A 15,181-nucleotide genomic window follows, 5' to 3' on the forward strand; every position below is an offset into this window, starting at 1 on the left:
CGTCTGTAACAGCCAAAATATCCTGTCTCATGTACAAACCTAAAGTAGGTGATTCTAGCATTAGTTTACAGTTCACATTATATTCACTCATTCTTCTCACATTGAATCTCTGCAATGTTTTGCTTGCCATTTGCTTATCAGAAAATGTCAAAGAAATATTTTTCCAAATGAGTTCCGCTCTAGGCTAAAGCGACACCATCCCTGGTGAAGGGGCAGATAATCCAGAGGTGAGAGAAGAACACTTGGAGTCCATTTTTATTGAAGGGCAACTCTGAGTCAGCCAAATGGTAAAGAGCAGAGAGGCCTGACCTGAGCTCAGATGGTGAAGTCCCAGCAGGGGGCACCGCCCTCTGCTTGGGACGCTGCTGTTGAACTCCACTGCGACCCTCAGGCCAATGTGTTTCACACTCCTCACAATCAACAGGATGAGAAGAATAAGCCACATTAACTTTGAGTTTGGGTCTTTTAGAGTTACAGTAAAAACAATCTCCCAAATAATGCACTGCATTAGGTCATTCTTATATTTTCTTAATTAATTTATAGAGGTAACATTCAGTGGGGTCTACACACTGGGCTATGGTCTGAGAAAATAAGGTTTTCTTTTACATTTTGGGTTCATAGAATAGTAGTAAAATATGGTGAAGAGTGTGAGACCCTCTACAAGTTATTAGAGCTGCCCTGTGACCTAAACCCCAGGGCAATACCCATTTACCAAAGGTGAGGCAGAAAGTGTCTCTAAGGAGAGGACTGTCACTGACCTATCACTCTAGTAAAAAGGTGTAATCAAAATATTAAAATAACTTGAGGAGGTAGGCCATTTGGTGAAAGTATAGTCTACTAAAACTACTATGCTTACTGCATCGCTTGTATGTTTTAATATTGATGCAATCACACAGTACGATTGTGTAAATATCTGTGTTCCATAGACTATACATTCATAAAACATGATATTTGAAATGAATAGACCATAATAAACTGTCTAGTAGTACAAGAAAGGAAAAAAGTAAATGACTCAATAAATGTAATTGTGATTCATTAGTACACACCTCTCCCCAACACGGCGTTCTTCGTGCGGATGCTCCTCTCGTGACCTCTGCGTGACCTTTGCGTGCAGTGCGTGAACTCGGGGTGAACTCCTGTCTGGCTGTACTCCGCATAACCCGCCACTCACGCACTTACATAATAGAGCTGACCCCCACTACTACTGCTCCTTGCCGCCATTTAAATCTCATTTATCTTGTTCTGACTTTGCTAAATTACGCAGCATTTGAACAGATTTTCTTCTTGTATTCACGTTTTTGTGTTGCTCACTTGACTGTTGAACGTGAAGGCCTAAACTAAACTTTAACTTGTTTCTCAGAGTTTGCCTCACATCCAGCAGCGCTAAAGTCTCATGGAGGTTTTGAGGAAATAAGTTTCGAGAAATTTGATTTACCTCAGAGATTAAACGCGTGGACAGTCTCCACGCTGTGCGCGTGTCTGATGGATGTGTGGCTCCCTCTGCTGGCCAGGAGCATGGTTGCGATTGTGAGTGGAGGGAAAAGGTTCAATAAAAGTAAAAACAATACTTATTTTAAGACAATAGAACGCAATTTGCAACATAAAACAATGTTTTATTATAACCATGACGTCTTTTACTAGTTCAAATAAAGGTCAAAAGAGCTAAAACAATTAAGGATTTTTTTGTTTGTTTTACTTAGGGAATCATCTTTCAGAAATGATACTTGCTCAATTAGTATATCCAATTTTTTTTTGTATTTGTATTTTACAATTCTACATGGGAGAGAACCCATATAGAATCCAAGGGTAGGTGAACATTTTGCAACTGTACACTAATTGTAACTCAGAAACATGTATTGAGGTGATTTAAACACGAAAACACAGAAGCTTTTGATAAATCCATTTTAATGGAAAATGTAAAACCCTTTTGAACTTCAATGTACAAAGCATGTAACACTTGCACTTTAAAATTTTAAATTGAAGCAAGCCATGTTTTAAAAAAATACCTCAGTGAATGTATATATGTATATATATTTACATATAGTTTCAATTATCTTTTAACTTCAAAAGTTCACCATAGTAAATCTTAACAAAACATAAACAGACAATTATTTTCTTAAATAAATTACATCTTTTCTGTAAATACTGTTGCGTTTCATCAAATGCTGAAGTGAATAGGCCTTTTTTCTGTACATCATACTTACAGTCTGTACAGTTTGGCAGTTCTTTGTTATGGCGGGAGGACATAGAGCATTGTTTCCCAAAATTACAGGCATTAGCTGGTGTGCGTGTGTGCGAGTGTGTCCTCTGTCACAGTAGAGCCGTTTAACTCAAACTACTACAATTTCAAAAACTGTACAAGTCACATTTACATGAAGGATTTTCTCTAAAAACTTTTCATAAAACTATGAAATAAATACATCTTCACAGAGGAAATGAGTCACCATGAGTGAACGATTAGCAACAGAAATGGACACAAACAAAGTACAGAAGAAAACACATTGCATTGGTCCTCGCCTCGCGTTGCCATGGGGACGAGGGGGGGGGGGGGGGGGGGGGAGCTTCTGCTGGTGATGCTGCGAGTCTGTCCCGCATGAGGGGGTGCTGCAACCTGCCACTGGTGTCACTAAAGCTCTGAGGAGGCACAGGGAGGTACGGCAGGGGTGCCATGGTACCAGGGGGTTATGTGTTCTTTTCTTTCTCATCTATTTCAGTGCTGTTTCTCCTCAGGGAGCTCACGGCCTCCTTCACACAGTGGTACAGAATGTTCTTCACCTGGTCAGAGGAGACTCCATTAGATATCCATCCAACAATAATGACAATGCACAATTAAGGGTATAATATTAAAATGGCAGTGTAATGGCAAAAATCTAAACAGTTAAATTATAACCATAGGTTTAAGTAATTATGTCATATTACGCTTCACTAGAACCATTTGGATAATTTTAGCCCAGGAACTGCTAATCTCTACAGAAGAATGGATAAAAAAGTAGCTGCTAACTTGAAAACTACCGCCACAAGGTGGAACAGAGCATTTTTGAGCTTTGGAGACAAACTAATATACTAGGATTAGTCAAATATGGGTGAATGAAACAAAACACAACTCCTGATATGTTTTTGATGTGGTAACAATGTTCTAACATGACTAAAAGCTCACAATTATCAATTTTGAGTAATATAGGACCTTGAAAACGTTTACAAACATGTTCAGAAATGAATGTGATTCTTGCATTAGTTTAGCTCATATTTCAGCTATCTGTTTAAAAGGTCTTCATCTAACCTTTGGTTTTAGCATCATTTGTGTAAACTCTCAATTAAATGACTCTTTTGAGTACAGACCAGTGCTACTTGAGAATATGCTGGATACAAGACTCGTACCTGCAGCTTATCTTCGTAGTTGACCTCTTCTTTGGTGGGCCGCAGCTCCTGGGTGAGCTGAAACGAGTTGGCCACATGCTCCGGAGACACAAAGTCATTGATGACCTGAATACAGCTGTGGAGGTTCTGCACCTGAGGGTGGCAAAAAGTGAAGTCAGCACAGGGACCAAGCAGTTACAGCTTTCACTAAATAGCTGTACACTAATCTGGCAAATCAGTGCTAAAAAAATGTTTAAATCTTAGTCACTGACAGGCAGATTGTGGCGATGATGGAATTGTTGCAATAAAGGGGATTAGTGGTTTTGCGTGTTCTGCTGTGTCTTCATTTAAGACGTTTGTGCAGAAAGGCTCATTATCAGACCCCAGGTGGAGGTTACAAATATTTAGACCCCTCCCCAGGCCTCTTGTCCTACAGGTGTTTCTGTACCTGGAGCATGGCTCCTGCTGGGATGATCACAGAGTCTCCTAGAAACTGCACCACAGTCCAGGACTGGACCCCGTGCTGATCCAGGAGGCGCTGGCGCTGTTTACGGCTCAGGTACCAGCCGTGTTCTCGAAGGGGGTCCTGGTCCTGAGAGATGTCCAGTCCCTGCTCTTTACACAGCTGAGGGGGGCAGACACAGGTAAGTGGGACAGTATCTCTAAAGCGAGAAGGTCTAAAACCAAGTTCAGATACCGACCTTATGAAGGAACTCTCTCACTTTGTCAAGATCTCTGTTGAGGTAGATATGCCACAGTGCCCCTGGTGTTTCGGAGGAGTCCTTCAGTCTCCGGCGTACCCCCTCATCCAGGTCCTCCTCCTCCAGCCGCTTCAACACTCCTGCACCAGAAAATACCATTATGAGCTGAACTTGTGGCAGATTAAATATATGAGTAAGAGAAATGTTAAAACAACTTTCCATAGTGTCAATTAATACTTTTCTGAAAACGATTTTACATTACATTTTACATTAAACTTGAACTACTGAGAGAATTCTGAGAGATCAGAATTAGCCTGAATCAAGATTTGAACTACTATTACATTTCTATTAAATTATAATTCTCACTTGAATGAACAGAACTGTTCAAACACAACGGACTCCAGGCACTCCAAAACAGTAGAAAAAGTTAACACATCGCACGAGGAAAAATACAGTTAAAAGGCCTTTATTTGAATGGCCAAAGCCAACATGTTTCGACCTTAACTGGTCTTCATCAGGGCTAGGTCGAAACATGTTGGCTTTGGCCATTCAGATAAAGGCTCTTTTTCCTTGTGCGATGTGTTAACTTTTTCTACTGTTTTGGAGTGCCTGGAATCCGTTATGTTTGAGTTTTGATCCTTTTTTCCAAGAGCACCCCCTACTTGCTCCTACTGATTGGAACACCTGCAGCAAACAGCCACATTTTTGTTCTTTCTGAACAGACCTGTTTGCTGGCTTAACATGTTAGTTGATGTTGTTAGTTGATCTTTATTTTGAGCAGGACTTGTCCCAACTTTTCCTGAGCTATACATACTGGAAACAACAGATTATTATATTCAGTACAGAATAACAAACTCATCTTTGTCCTACCTGTTTTGGACAAAACTCCATTGCCTTTGGCTACTCCCACATAAACCAGGACCGAGACCACATCTGAGACCTCCACATGCAGGTTAGCTGTGCCAAAGTCCTGGTCTTGTGATGCAGCTACACCTGCACAAGCCAAAGACGGAGAAGTGAGCATTCAAAAGCAGAGAATGTTTATGTTTAGATGAGCTCAGATTATGCCTACCATATGCACAGCAAAGTCTGGGACCTAAATCCGGCCGGACAAAGAACGTCGGGAGATGAGAGGCGAGGTTTAGGCTGCCCTCTGGGTCAGAGTACTCGGGCAAAGGCAGGTTCTTCATCAGGTCATCATATCTGAAAAATAGAAACTCAATAAACAACTCAACCATCCACAATTACTTTAAGAAAACATTAGAATATAATCATTGGCCTGTTCTTCACCAGGTCTTATTGCTTTTTTATGATCATTTATTAGCATCTTGAATTATAGCTGTAATTCCAGGTCTGACTACATAGTCTATTCGTACCTGGAAGGCATGAGAGCCATGAACTCTTCTCCTGAAGGCCAGTCCTTCAGCCTGTACACCATCGGGTCTCCATCTTTGGACTTGGGCCGCTCTGAACACACAAAATTAATTCTGTTACAACAAGGTAATAACCAACCCAGTATAGTTGATTCAGTTTTCAAGGTAGGTTTGCTGATATACAGTATTTAAATCTACAGCTTAAAAAGAGCAAATATGTTTTTTACAATGAAAATATGGAAACCTTTTGCTGAACATCTCTATATGTTGTGTGCTTAGTTTCTATAGTCTAATCTGTGGCTTTATTTCTTCATTACAGTTTTAACCTGCCTTCTGTTTTTTGAGACACACTAAGAAACTCACTTGTGATGTCTTCAAAACCATCCCAGAACTCCTTAATTCCAGAGTTGGACACCACCTGGTCCTTGCAGTTGAGGAGATCTCCCTGGTGGTCGGCAAACTCCTGGTTGAAAGAATCTGCCTTCCACATGCTGGCGTTGAGACGCTTGTGGATCCCAGACACCAACACAGGCTGAAAGAGAAGCAGACATGAGCACCCCTCCTCTCAGAGCCCTAGTGCCCCTCACCCTGGGGTCACCTACCTGCCCCTGCCTCCAGCTCTCTCTGAACAGCTTCCAGTTGTTCTGGTTGCGGTGGTCTTTGAGCCACAGTAGCCGCTTGTTGTTTAACCAGCTGTGGGGAATGTCTGGATACTGGTTGGTGGATTCATCTGTTGGTGCCACCGGTTTCTTCTTTTCGGTTTTGGTGTCGTCTTGAGCTCCAGGGTTGGGGCTGCTGTTGTTGTTCATTATAACAGAATCTTGTTTTAGGGACAGCTTCGATGTGAGATTCTGACGACTGGCGGGAATTTTATTCTCCACTACTGAAGCAATGATATCATCGAGGATATTGGGCATCGTTCTTCCACCTTTCCCAGTCTGCAATAGGAGATAAAAGATTAGCTGAGGCTAAGCTGCAACTGTGTGGCTGGTGTTGAGTAAGTATGGTGTTATATTAATGTTGTATGGTCATATATGTAAAGTCCATTATGAACAGAATGCTCTATTATTACTTGTGAGGCTGTAGAGTAGACTGGTGCAAAGGCGATCCCAGCATCGGTCGATCCCAACTTGAGTTTCCCTGCAGTGGTGGTGAGGAGGTCCCTCAGAGTGGAACCCTGCTCTGTGCTGTTGGCCACTAGAGAGTTGCCCTTACAGTGCTGCAGGAGCTCCAGGTCCCCCTCCTTCTCCTCTTTCACAGATTTACCCAACAATGACTCCTTATTTTCTGTTGGTCATAGCATGACAAAGGAATACAGATTACTACATACTACTACTATATAATCTCATACACACCATGACACTATTAAAAGGCACTAGTGCAGACGAGAGTCACTGACAGGGGTTAGCGATATACATGTAGTATAACATCTAATGGTCTTTGATCATATGGTGTCTGACCTTTCTTCTCCTCTTTGGACTTCTGTTCAGCCAGATTGGCCAGAAAGTGCAGAGGAGACTGGGACTCTGGGGGTGTAGCCAGACCACTGCCTGCGTCGCTGGCTGGACTGCTCCCGCCTCCGTTGGTCTCTGCTTTGTTCCCGGTCTGGTCCGATTTCTGCTGTAGTCCAGTGGACTCAGCTTTGACCACAGACAGCTTGTTACTGTGGTTGAGGACGTTTTGCAGAACCTACAACACATAGTGGAGTTTGCAGGGCATCAGATGACACATCACAACATACCATACTAATTAATGTTGTCACAATACTAAAATTTCAAACGCAATTCACTCAATACTGATTACGATACTACAATTAATATAAAAAGATAATAACACTTCCTTTATCAGAACGAATATAAGATCTTGTGCTAAGATAAAGCTCAAAAGCGCTAAAACTGGAAAGCTCAAATTTGTCCTATTAATATGATTTTGTAGTTTCAATAATTAGTTTTAGTATTGATTTAGCATCTTATTATTTAAACTTTTGACAACCCTAATATCAATATAATAAACATAGGGGCAGGTAAAAAGAATATTGTTTAAAAAATATATTTGTAACTTCTTGGATCTAGTCATTCAGTAATGAAATATGAATGAATATGTCATGGCAAAATATAATGTTAAACAATAGAAAAAAACTGCCTCCATCTGGGATTATGACCTCCATAATAGAATCTTAAAACCACCACTGAACTGGGTGCACTCGGCTCACACAGAGGGACCCATACTTTACCTGGGACACTCCGTTTGTATTGGGGAGCTTGCTGAGGAGATTCTGTTTGTTGGCTGCACAGGGACAGTGAGCTTTGATGTTCAGCTTCTCTCTCACAGCATGCATAGACGTCACTAGATCCGTCAGCACTGAAACAAGCAGAAGGAACCTGTTAATATGCACACAAACACAGGTGATTTGTAAAAGTGCAGAGAGGATATACCTGTGCCCGGGATGATCTGAGTGGGCATCAGGTGTTTGTGGTCATGGGGTTGGCCTTTCACACACTTCAGCCAGCCATACAGTTCTTTGTCTGGACAAGAAAAAAAACACACAAGACGCACATGGAAATATTAGCAAAATGGGCAGAACATAAAACTGTAGGAGGGACAGGACACTATTCGTTCTTCCTACCCCTTTGAGCATTGTGATTTTGAACTGTTTTTAGAAGGTGCACAATGTAACTGTTCTGGTATGAGTCAAGCACATGGTTGTGTCCATGGAGATATACTAGGGAAATTAGTTTCCTTAGAATCTACCACAGTACAACCTGTTTATTATTTAGTTTAATTTAATTTGTTAATTATAGGTGTTTTTACATTAAAACAATACCTTGAAAAATATGTATCGTACTGTAAGTGGGCCCACCTCTATACAAATCAAACCTGTAAATTGGCTTGGTGCTTGTCTTCATGGAACTAGATAAGTTAAATATCACACTGAAAATTTTCAGGCAAAGCAACAACATCTCCATGGTGGCAGACTCTCCACCCGGAAAGTTACACAATGCACCTTAAAATTTAGTTTTTAGTTTTGATTCTGATGCGAACTCAGTGCGAAGAGTGTCAACTCATGCTCAAATACACAAATAAAATAAAGACCCTTCACCTTTGGAGCTCTTCTTCTCTTTGGCCTTGAAACAGTCCAGGCAGACCACAAAGCCACACTTCTGACACACCCAGTGGATGTTGAAGAGAGTAGCTTCACAGGCATCACACATCTCCCTCACTCCTCTAACTGCACGCTTCCATGCCAACTTGGCTACAACAGAAAAACAAAGAGCAAAATATAAATCTTCAAATATCTTCAACTTCTGTATAAATTATAGTATATTCAAACTTCTCATAGCATTGAAAACTCACCATCTTTCTTGATCCAAGATGCTGCAGTGTTCTCAATGGAAACCATTTGGCAAAACTTGTCCCCTATGAAGCTGAGAATGTACTTGGCAATGTTTTGGTTCAGGTGACTGTCTTCTGCAGGCTTTGGGGCCCACAGAGAGAGAGCTTCATCATCAAACTGATCTGGAGAAGAGAAGCCATCCACCCGAATCACTCCATTTTTAGTGTAGGTAAGCCTGGGACAAGACAGATACATTAATTCATACAACAAATGCAGTAATATGATATAATATGATATGGTATAATATAATATAATATGTAATATAAATACAATATTTCAAATATAATATTTCATAAGAATTTAAAAACTGTCAATATATTCGACTTGTTCACAGGTGAGCATTTCTCCATCCTATTGGGAATTCATCTGCACTATATTAGCTGATAAGTCGTAATGGCCATTGTCTACTTACCTTCTGAAATAGTAGAATCGGCAGAAGACTGGCGAGTGTGCTGGCTCCTCTCCTTTCTTGGAGCGGATGACCCTGCACTCTCGACATTTCTGGAGGTTAGGCCCAATCTCAGCGCACGAGTCGTCTTGAAGGAAAGACTCTCCGGTCTGCTTTAGCTTTTTCACCTTTCTCCAGTCCTTCAACACGGAGCGAGGAATCCCATCTAAGAAAGCACAGGCTTAACAGTTAAAACCATGAAAATGCAAAACAGCATGATGTATGGTAATGAAAAGCCTTACTGCTGCTGGCCAGTTTTAGTTTAGTCTTCTCACGTGCAGAACGGAAAATGCCATTGGGTTTCAGGTCATCGTCCTCCTTGTCGTCCCCTCTTCTCTTGGCCATGTCGTTCTGTTTCTTTTTGTAGGTGGGCTTGGGCTGGCGTTTGGCACGACCCTCGATCTTGCTCTCACTCGTGTCTGAATCGTCAGCTCCACTTTCAGAGCCGGACTCATAAGGCCTTTTAGGTCCTCGCCTGGAGGACGGAGTTCTCCTGTCCTCTGACTTGTCCTCAGACTGAGCCCTGCTGCCACTGTCCTTACTGACGTCCACCTCACTGGAGGTGGAGGCACTGAGGTTGACGGTGCATGGTTTGATCATGTCGGACATGGCTGTAGTGCTGTTGGATGTGGCTGTGCTGCAGGTGATAGTGTGGGCTGTCTTCTCGGGTTTGACCACAGGGGGGCCAGAAGGACTGCTGGTGCTCCTGTCCTCCTCTGAGTGCCGTGTTAGCCAGGCTTTCTTCAGCTTGTGGTAGTTATTTGATTGTAGAGAACATGTGGCTGAAGTAGACGGCTGACCATTAGGAACAGGGCTGGATTTGTTGGGTGTTGTGGAACCACTCGCTGAGCTGTTGCTGCTACTGTCAAAAGAAGGTGAGGGTTGGCTCATACGAGCCGGTGGGGGCGAGGGTTGAGTGGATATTTTCTCTACCACATCAGAGCAAGGGACAGAGGTCCGTGATTGCGCTGCGGCCCAGGCAGCTTTGTGCTTTTTTAGGTGGACAAAGGAGGAGGAGTATAGCTGACTACCACCTGACACAGAGCCACAGGGGCTGACCTGAGGAGAGCCTGCAGTAGTGCCTCCAGGAGAGGAGGTAGACAGCCGCTCATGGTTCTCTCCAAGGTGAGCCGGTCCTGTGCCAATGCCACCGCCTCTTGGGGAGTGACAATATTCAGAGTCCTGGGCAGCTGACACAGCAGTCCTACAAACAGAGGAGGTGCTTTTAACCCCAACACTCTCGTTCAGTTTTTTATACTGGACCCCCGAGTCACACAAGATTGAGTTTGACTGAATGACCAGGCTGAGCCCAGTGTCTTTAGCACCATCACCCGGCCTCAGGCTTTCTCCTTGGGGCTTTGCTGGGTAAAATCTTCCCTGGGGGGACTCCTTTGGGATTAGAGCACCAGATTTGTTAGCACCAAAAGAACTGTCATATTTGACAGATGTTGAGGAGCGCACAATGACAGATGCTGTTGCAGCCTGAGGCTTACACCTCACTCCTCCTTTTTCCTGAATAATGTCTCTGCTCCTCCATGCATCCACTGGGCTCACCTCTGCTCTGCTGGTAGGGCCCATGGACGTGTTGTGAGTGACTGCTCCGTGAGCTTTAAGGTCCCTGAGTTCAGGCAGCAGGGTGGGGGGTTTCTGCTGCTCCACGGAGCTCTTGCTACCCCCTGATGGTAAACTTACGGGCTGAATGGGGGTCAGAGTGGGAGGAGAGAGACGTCCACCATAAACCACTCGCTCTCTTTCAGGTTCTTTTCGTTCTAAAGAGTGCTGGGTGGGGGGGTGGAAGACGGGAGCTCGGTGCAGAGAGGGCATAGCTCTGATCTGCTGTGCGCCCGAGGCTGAGGAGGAGGACAGTGGAGAGATGACAGGGCTGTGGCGCTCTATCCTGTCTAACCCTGTGTGAAGCAAGTGATGAGGCTGCACTAGCGCCACCTGCTGGGTCAGCTGCTCTGTGATCTTACCAGCCAGGCCCTCTCCTCCTTCGGGCTGGTGCTTAATGAGAGGGGGCGGCTTGGACAGAGAACCTTTAGAGCTGTAGCCTCCCAGAGACAGCACTCCCTGGCTGGGAACAGCTGCACCAACACTTGCCACCACCCCTGATGCTCCCACACACACTTTGTCATAGAACGCACTGTCCTTAGATGGATAAAGTCTTGGGGGCTCGTTTACTACACTGTTGGACAGAGTAGTAAAGTAGTTGCTTTTCTCTTGGATGACATGGGGGTGTGCATGGGCAGATTTGTGACTGGGGGAGGCCAGGGTTGGGATCCGGGGAGAAAAGGCAGGTTCACGAGTGTGGTCTCTGTCCCGGTCCAGACTTTGCTCACTGGATCGCTGGATCTTTGCTGTGAAAGGTGCCACTTCAATGCTCTCCTTCAGGATCTGACGATTCTCCTCCTTATATTTAATGGCCCGGTCTGTCACGTGAATAATCTCCTGCAAAAACAGGTCATACATTGTGCTATCATTTCTTTCTGCTGATAGTGATATTATTATTATTATTATTATTATTATTTCCATTGTAAAAGAATGTAAATTTCTTATTTGCCCCAAATAAATACATAAATAATAAATAATAATTATTATTGCTCAAATATAGATACTGCAATTTTACACTGGGTCGCTATAATACTTAATGACATATGTAATGATAATGTCAGTTGAACTGTATTTGCCTATTGATGTGAAAGCAGCAGCATACCTGACTGAGCCGGCCTTTGCTGTGGTCGGGGTAAAAGCGGTGGAGGTGGTCTTTGCCTGTGGGGGTCCGGCTTCTGTCGCTCTGCTCCTGTTTTAACTGGGCCAGGGTCATTGTCCTGATGGGCTCCATGAAGCTCTTCTTGTCAGAATCACTGAACAAAAGTCAGGCAGCTTTATATAAAATCCAAATATTTAGTTTTTACTCAACTCAGATATAAACTCCGAAACACTGAGGCTGGTTTCAAGTGGAATAAAAGTCTAAATTTTTATTTGTATTTAGAGCTTCTCTTTAAATCAAAGCAGAAATAAACATAGTACACAAGTATTTTATTATGCCATGCCAAAATAACACAGTCTGAGACTAGGAGTAAAAATAAGAAACTCAGCCATGTGAAAAGCATTTATCAATGTGAAGTCTTGCTGTTAATCTGTGGCTTTTAGTACTTACTCTTTATGGATGTCCACACAGGTTTTGGACAGGGGTGGGCTGGTATGTGACATGATCTTGATTGGGCGGTGAGCATCTGCGCTGGCTGGTCGGACTGGGACATGACTCAGCAAACCCAAAGCATCTGCGCTGGCTCCTGCCTGGTGCAGCCATGGACTGGCAGTGTTCTGCAGAGGAATAAACTTGTTAGGGATGGAACTGAAATCTATCATCAGCACCAGTTATACATCTAAACGGTCCCCTGGATCAATCATCTCCAGCCCTATTAGTACTCTTAATAGTACTGAGACTTGTGTAAATGTCACACAGTCAAGTGCATAGAAGTCTCTTCTTATAAGTTATGTCCAGTACAAGCAACCTGTCTCGACACAGCATTAAAATGGTCTAACATTGTGCAATAGATGCACATTTCAACAGTGTGCATGGACTCTGGCCAAATATTTCAGCAAACTGCTTTCTAGAAAAGACTGTAAAGCAGATCACACGAGGAGTAAGCACCTCGCTATTATCCTAAAACTTATGTTTCAATTTGTTGAAATGCTTTTATTTTAAGACTTTAATTATAGAAATGTACTTATAGCAAAGAACAGAGATAAAAGTACAGTTAAAATACCAGGCAGTAGTAATAAGGACACATTAGCACAGTGCATTAGTATCAAATACATTTAAGCTCATTCAGGTGTAAAACATACCCTTCTGAGAGCAGCCTCCGAGCTCACTGGGACAGGGTTATCATGGTGGACCCACTTGGCTGTGGGGGTCAGGTTGAGGCCAGGGGGGTAAGACGTAGGTGTTCCATTGGGGTACTGCCAGAGGATTGGGTACAGACCCAACCCAGCTGCACCACCATGAGCCTGAGCCATGAGGGGGGGAGGAGGAGGGCCTTGTCCCTGAAGAAAGTGAAGGTTTAATATTAAAAACATTGTTGTGTGCGTGTCCACACACACAAGGCTAATCTTATTTTATTTACAAGAATCTGCAGCTTTAAAAAAGAATGATGTGCCGCTATGTATTGTGATAGTTTTCTTAACAGTAAATTACAAATGCAGTCAAACCTGAAGGAACTGCTGCTGGTGTGTCAGGGTAAGGTGACCCAGAGCACCGGGAGAGTCCAGCCGAGGAGGGCCTCCGAGGAGAGAGGCCGATGGTGACGCCATGGCTGGGAGTACCCCTGGAGGTAACAGGTGTGGGTGAGGTAGGCCTGAGCTGTGTGGGGGAGCCAGGAGGTGCGGGGTGGGCGTAAGGCAGGGTGAATGTGGTGAGGGGAGGGCATGGAGGTGGGGGTGCAGGTATGCTGCTACGTGATTAGTGGAAACTGAGGGAGTGCTGTCGGCATCGGAACGAACAAGTGCAGGGTCCCTATAAACAGTGAAAGTCTCATTCTTGTCAATGATCAGAGGGCTCTTGGTGCTGGTGGGGGTGCAACGACCAGCTGATTCTGAGCGAGACTGAACCGGTTTAAAACTGGAGCGGGGCGTGTCTCCTGAGTCCACTTTGGAGGAAAGTCGACCTACAGGGGAAGGAGAATTGTCATTGTATCGCTGCATTTTATGTTTAGACACCTCTGGAGAGGTGTTTGGTTTAGGTTTGGAGATATCCAAAAGTCCTGGGGAGGGCTTGGCCTTGGGATGCTCTGGGGCTGTTGGGGGGTACATGTGAGGGTGGGAGTGGCTCTGGGGATGGCCCTGAGGATGTGAGGGGTGCTGTGGTTTGACTTTGGGGGCTTCAGGGGGTATAGGTTTTGGACTGGGGCTCTTCTTGTCTGGGCTGAGGCTCTGGTGTGGGTGGATTGGCTGGAGATGGTTTTTCCGACTCTCTTCCACCGATGGAGGAGGACTCCTGATGCCTGGATGTATGTGGCTGTAGGGCATAGGCTGAACTAAATGAGGAAGAACTGGCTTCTCCACAGTTTCTGATATGGATGTGACCGCTCTGAAAAAACAAAACACACAGGGTAAGTAAGTGGAACTTAGTAACTTGGTCTTGTACAGATTTCCAGGACAGAACTTAGTCTTATAATAGAAATGTGTAACACATTCAACACCTTTCATATTTGGACACTTAAAGCTGTCATCAAGTTCACATGGAAACCAAAAAAATTTAAATATTACCAATTCAAACTGATCTCTTACGTTCAGTTGCACCATGCTTAAGATCTGAACCATTGCACTGACCTGATCACCTCAGATTGGGCCATCTCAGTCTTGCTTGAGCTTTTAGGGACTGCGATGGCACCTCCTAGAATGCTGTGGGACTGTGGGGCGGGCTCTGCCTCTCTGCGGCTCTCTGATGGCGAGGGGGGCACCGGGGGCGAGCAAACTGGCGAGGGGTTTAGAGGCAAATATGGCGACAGGGACGTGGACTCTGCCTTTTGAGAGGCCAGGAGAGCAGAAACAGCCTCAGAACTCTCCTGATCCACTGTGGCCTGGGCGTCGTCTGTGATATCAATCACACTGCTGCTGTGGAGGCTGGCCTGTGGCAGCCCTGCAGGAACAGACACAAACATGTAGCACACAGCAATGCATGCAGCCTGACCACATATTGTATATAAACCACCAGAGGACAGCAGCAATTCTACTTCAAACCCATAGCCTTAAATCTAGATTAGAAGTACATTACTTACTAGAGAGATTTGCTGGGATACCCAATAACGGTTCATGAGCCAATTATCATAAATAGCCCTCCACCATTGCCGTAAATGTTACCTGATCACACCCAATAATAGCATCAGAGCACCTCTACAGGATA

The 15,181-nt window shown here is 44.1% G+C and overlaps 1 protein-coding gene across 5 annotated transcripts in view; it reads right to left on the bottom strand.

Moving 5' to 3' along the window:
- Positions 1-1,888: 1,888 nt before the first annotated feature.
- Positions 1,889-15,181, bottom strand: part of jmjd1cb (jumonji domain containing 1Cb) — a 35,360-nt gene continuing 22,067 nt past the window's right edge. For all 5 annotated transcript variants that reach the window (XM_055149984.1, XM_055149983.1, XM_055149982.1 and 2 more), the window contains 22 exons: positions 14,608-14,917; positions 13,489-14,365; positions 13,126-13,323; positions 12,434-12,600; positions 11,987-12,137; positions 9,516-11,721; positions 9,238-9,439; positions 8,786-9,000; positions 8,532-8,684; positions 7,867-7,956; positions 7,665-7,792; positions 6,892-7,120; positions 6,504-6,718; positions 6,034-6,369; positions 5,795-5,963; positions 5,435-5,525; positions 5,131-5,261; positions 4,929-5,051; positions 4,059-4,198; positions 3,806-3,982; positions 3,379-3,510; positions 1,889-2,775 (listed from right to left, as the gene is read on the bottom strand). In XM_055149984.1, coding sequence (XP_055005959.1) covers positions 2,683-2,775; positions 3,379-3,510; positions 3,806-3,982; positions 4,059-4,198; positions 4,929-5,051; positions 5,131-5,261; positions 5,435-5,525; positions 5,795-5,963; positions 6,034-6,369; positions 6,504-6,718; positions 6,892-7,120; positions 7,665-7,792; positions 7,867-7,956; positions 8,532-8,684; positions 8,786-9,000; positions 9,238-9,439; positions 9,516-11,721; positions 11,987-12,137; positions 12,434-12,600; positions 13,126-13,323; positions 13,489-14,365; positions 14,608-14,917 — 6,533 coding nt within the window. In that variant the 3' untranslated portion in view covers positions 1,889-2,682. The remainder of the gene's footprint in view (positions 2,776-3,378; positions 3,511-3,805; positions 3,983-4,058; positions 4,199-4,928; positions 5,052-5,130; positions 5,262-5,434; positions 5,526-5,794; positions 5,964-6,033; positions 6,370-6,503; positions 6,719-6,891; positions 7,121-7,664; positions 7,793-7,866; positions 7,957-8,531; positions 8,685-8,785; positions 9,001-9,237; positions 9,440-9,515; positions 11,722-11,986; positions 12,138-12,433; positions 12,601-13,125; positions 13,324-13,488; positions 14,366-14,607; positions 14,918-15,181) is intronic.

The sequence above is a fragment of the Boleophthalmus pectinirostris genome, unplaced genomic scaffold (assembly GCF_026225935.1).
Source record: "Boleophthalmus pectinirostris isolate CB_2022bp ecotype Guang Dong unplaced genomic scaffold, ASM2622593v1 HiC_scaffold_14, whole genome shotgun sequence".
In the NCBI taxonomy this organism is placed as follows: domain Eukaryota; kingdom Metazoa; phylum Chordata; class Actinopteri; order Gobiiformes; family Gobiidae; genus Boleophthalmus; species Boleophthalmus pectinirostris.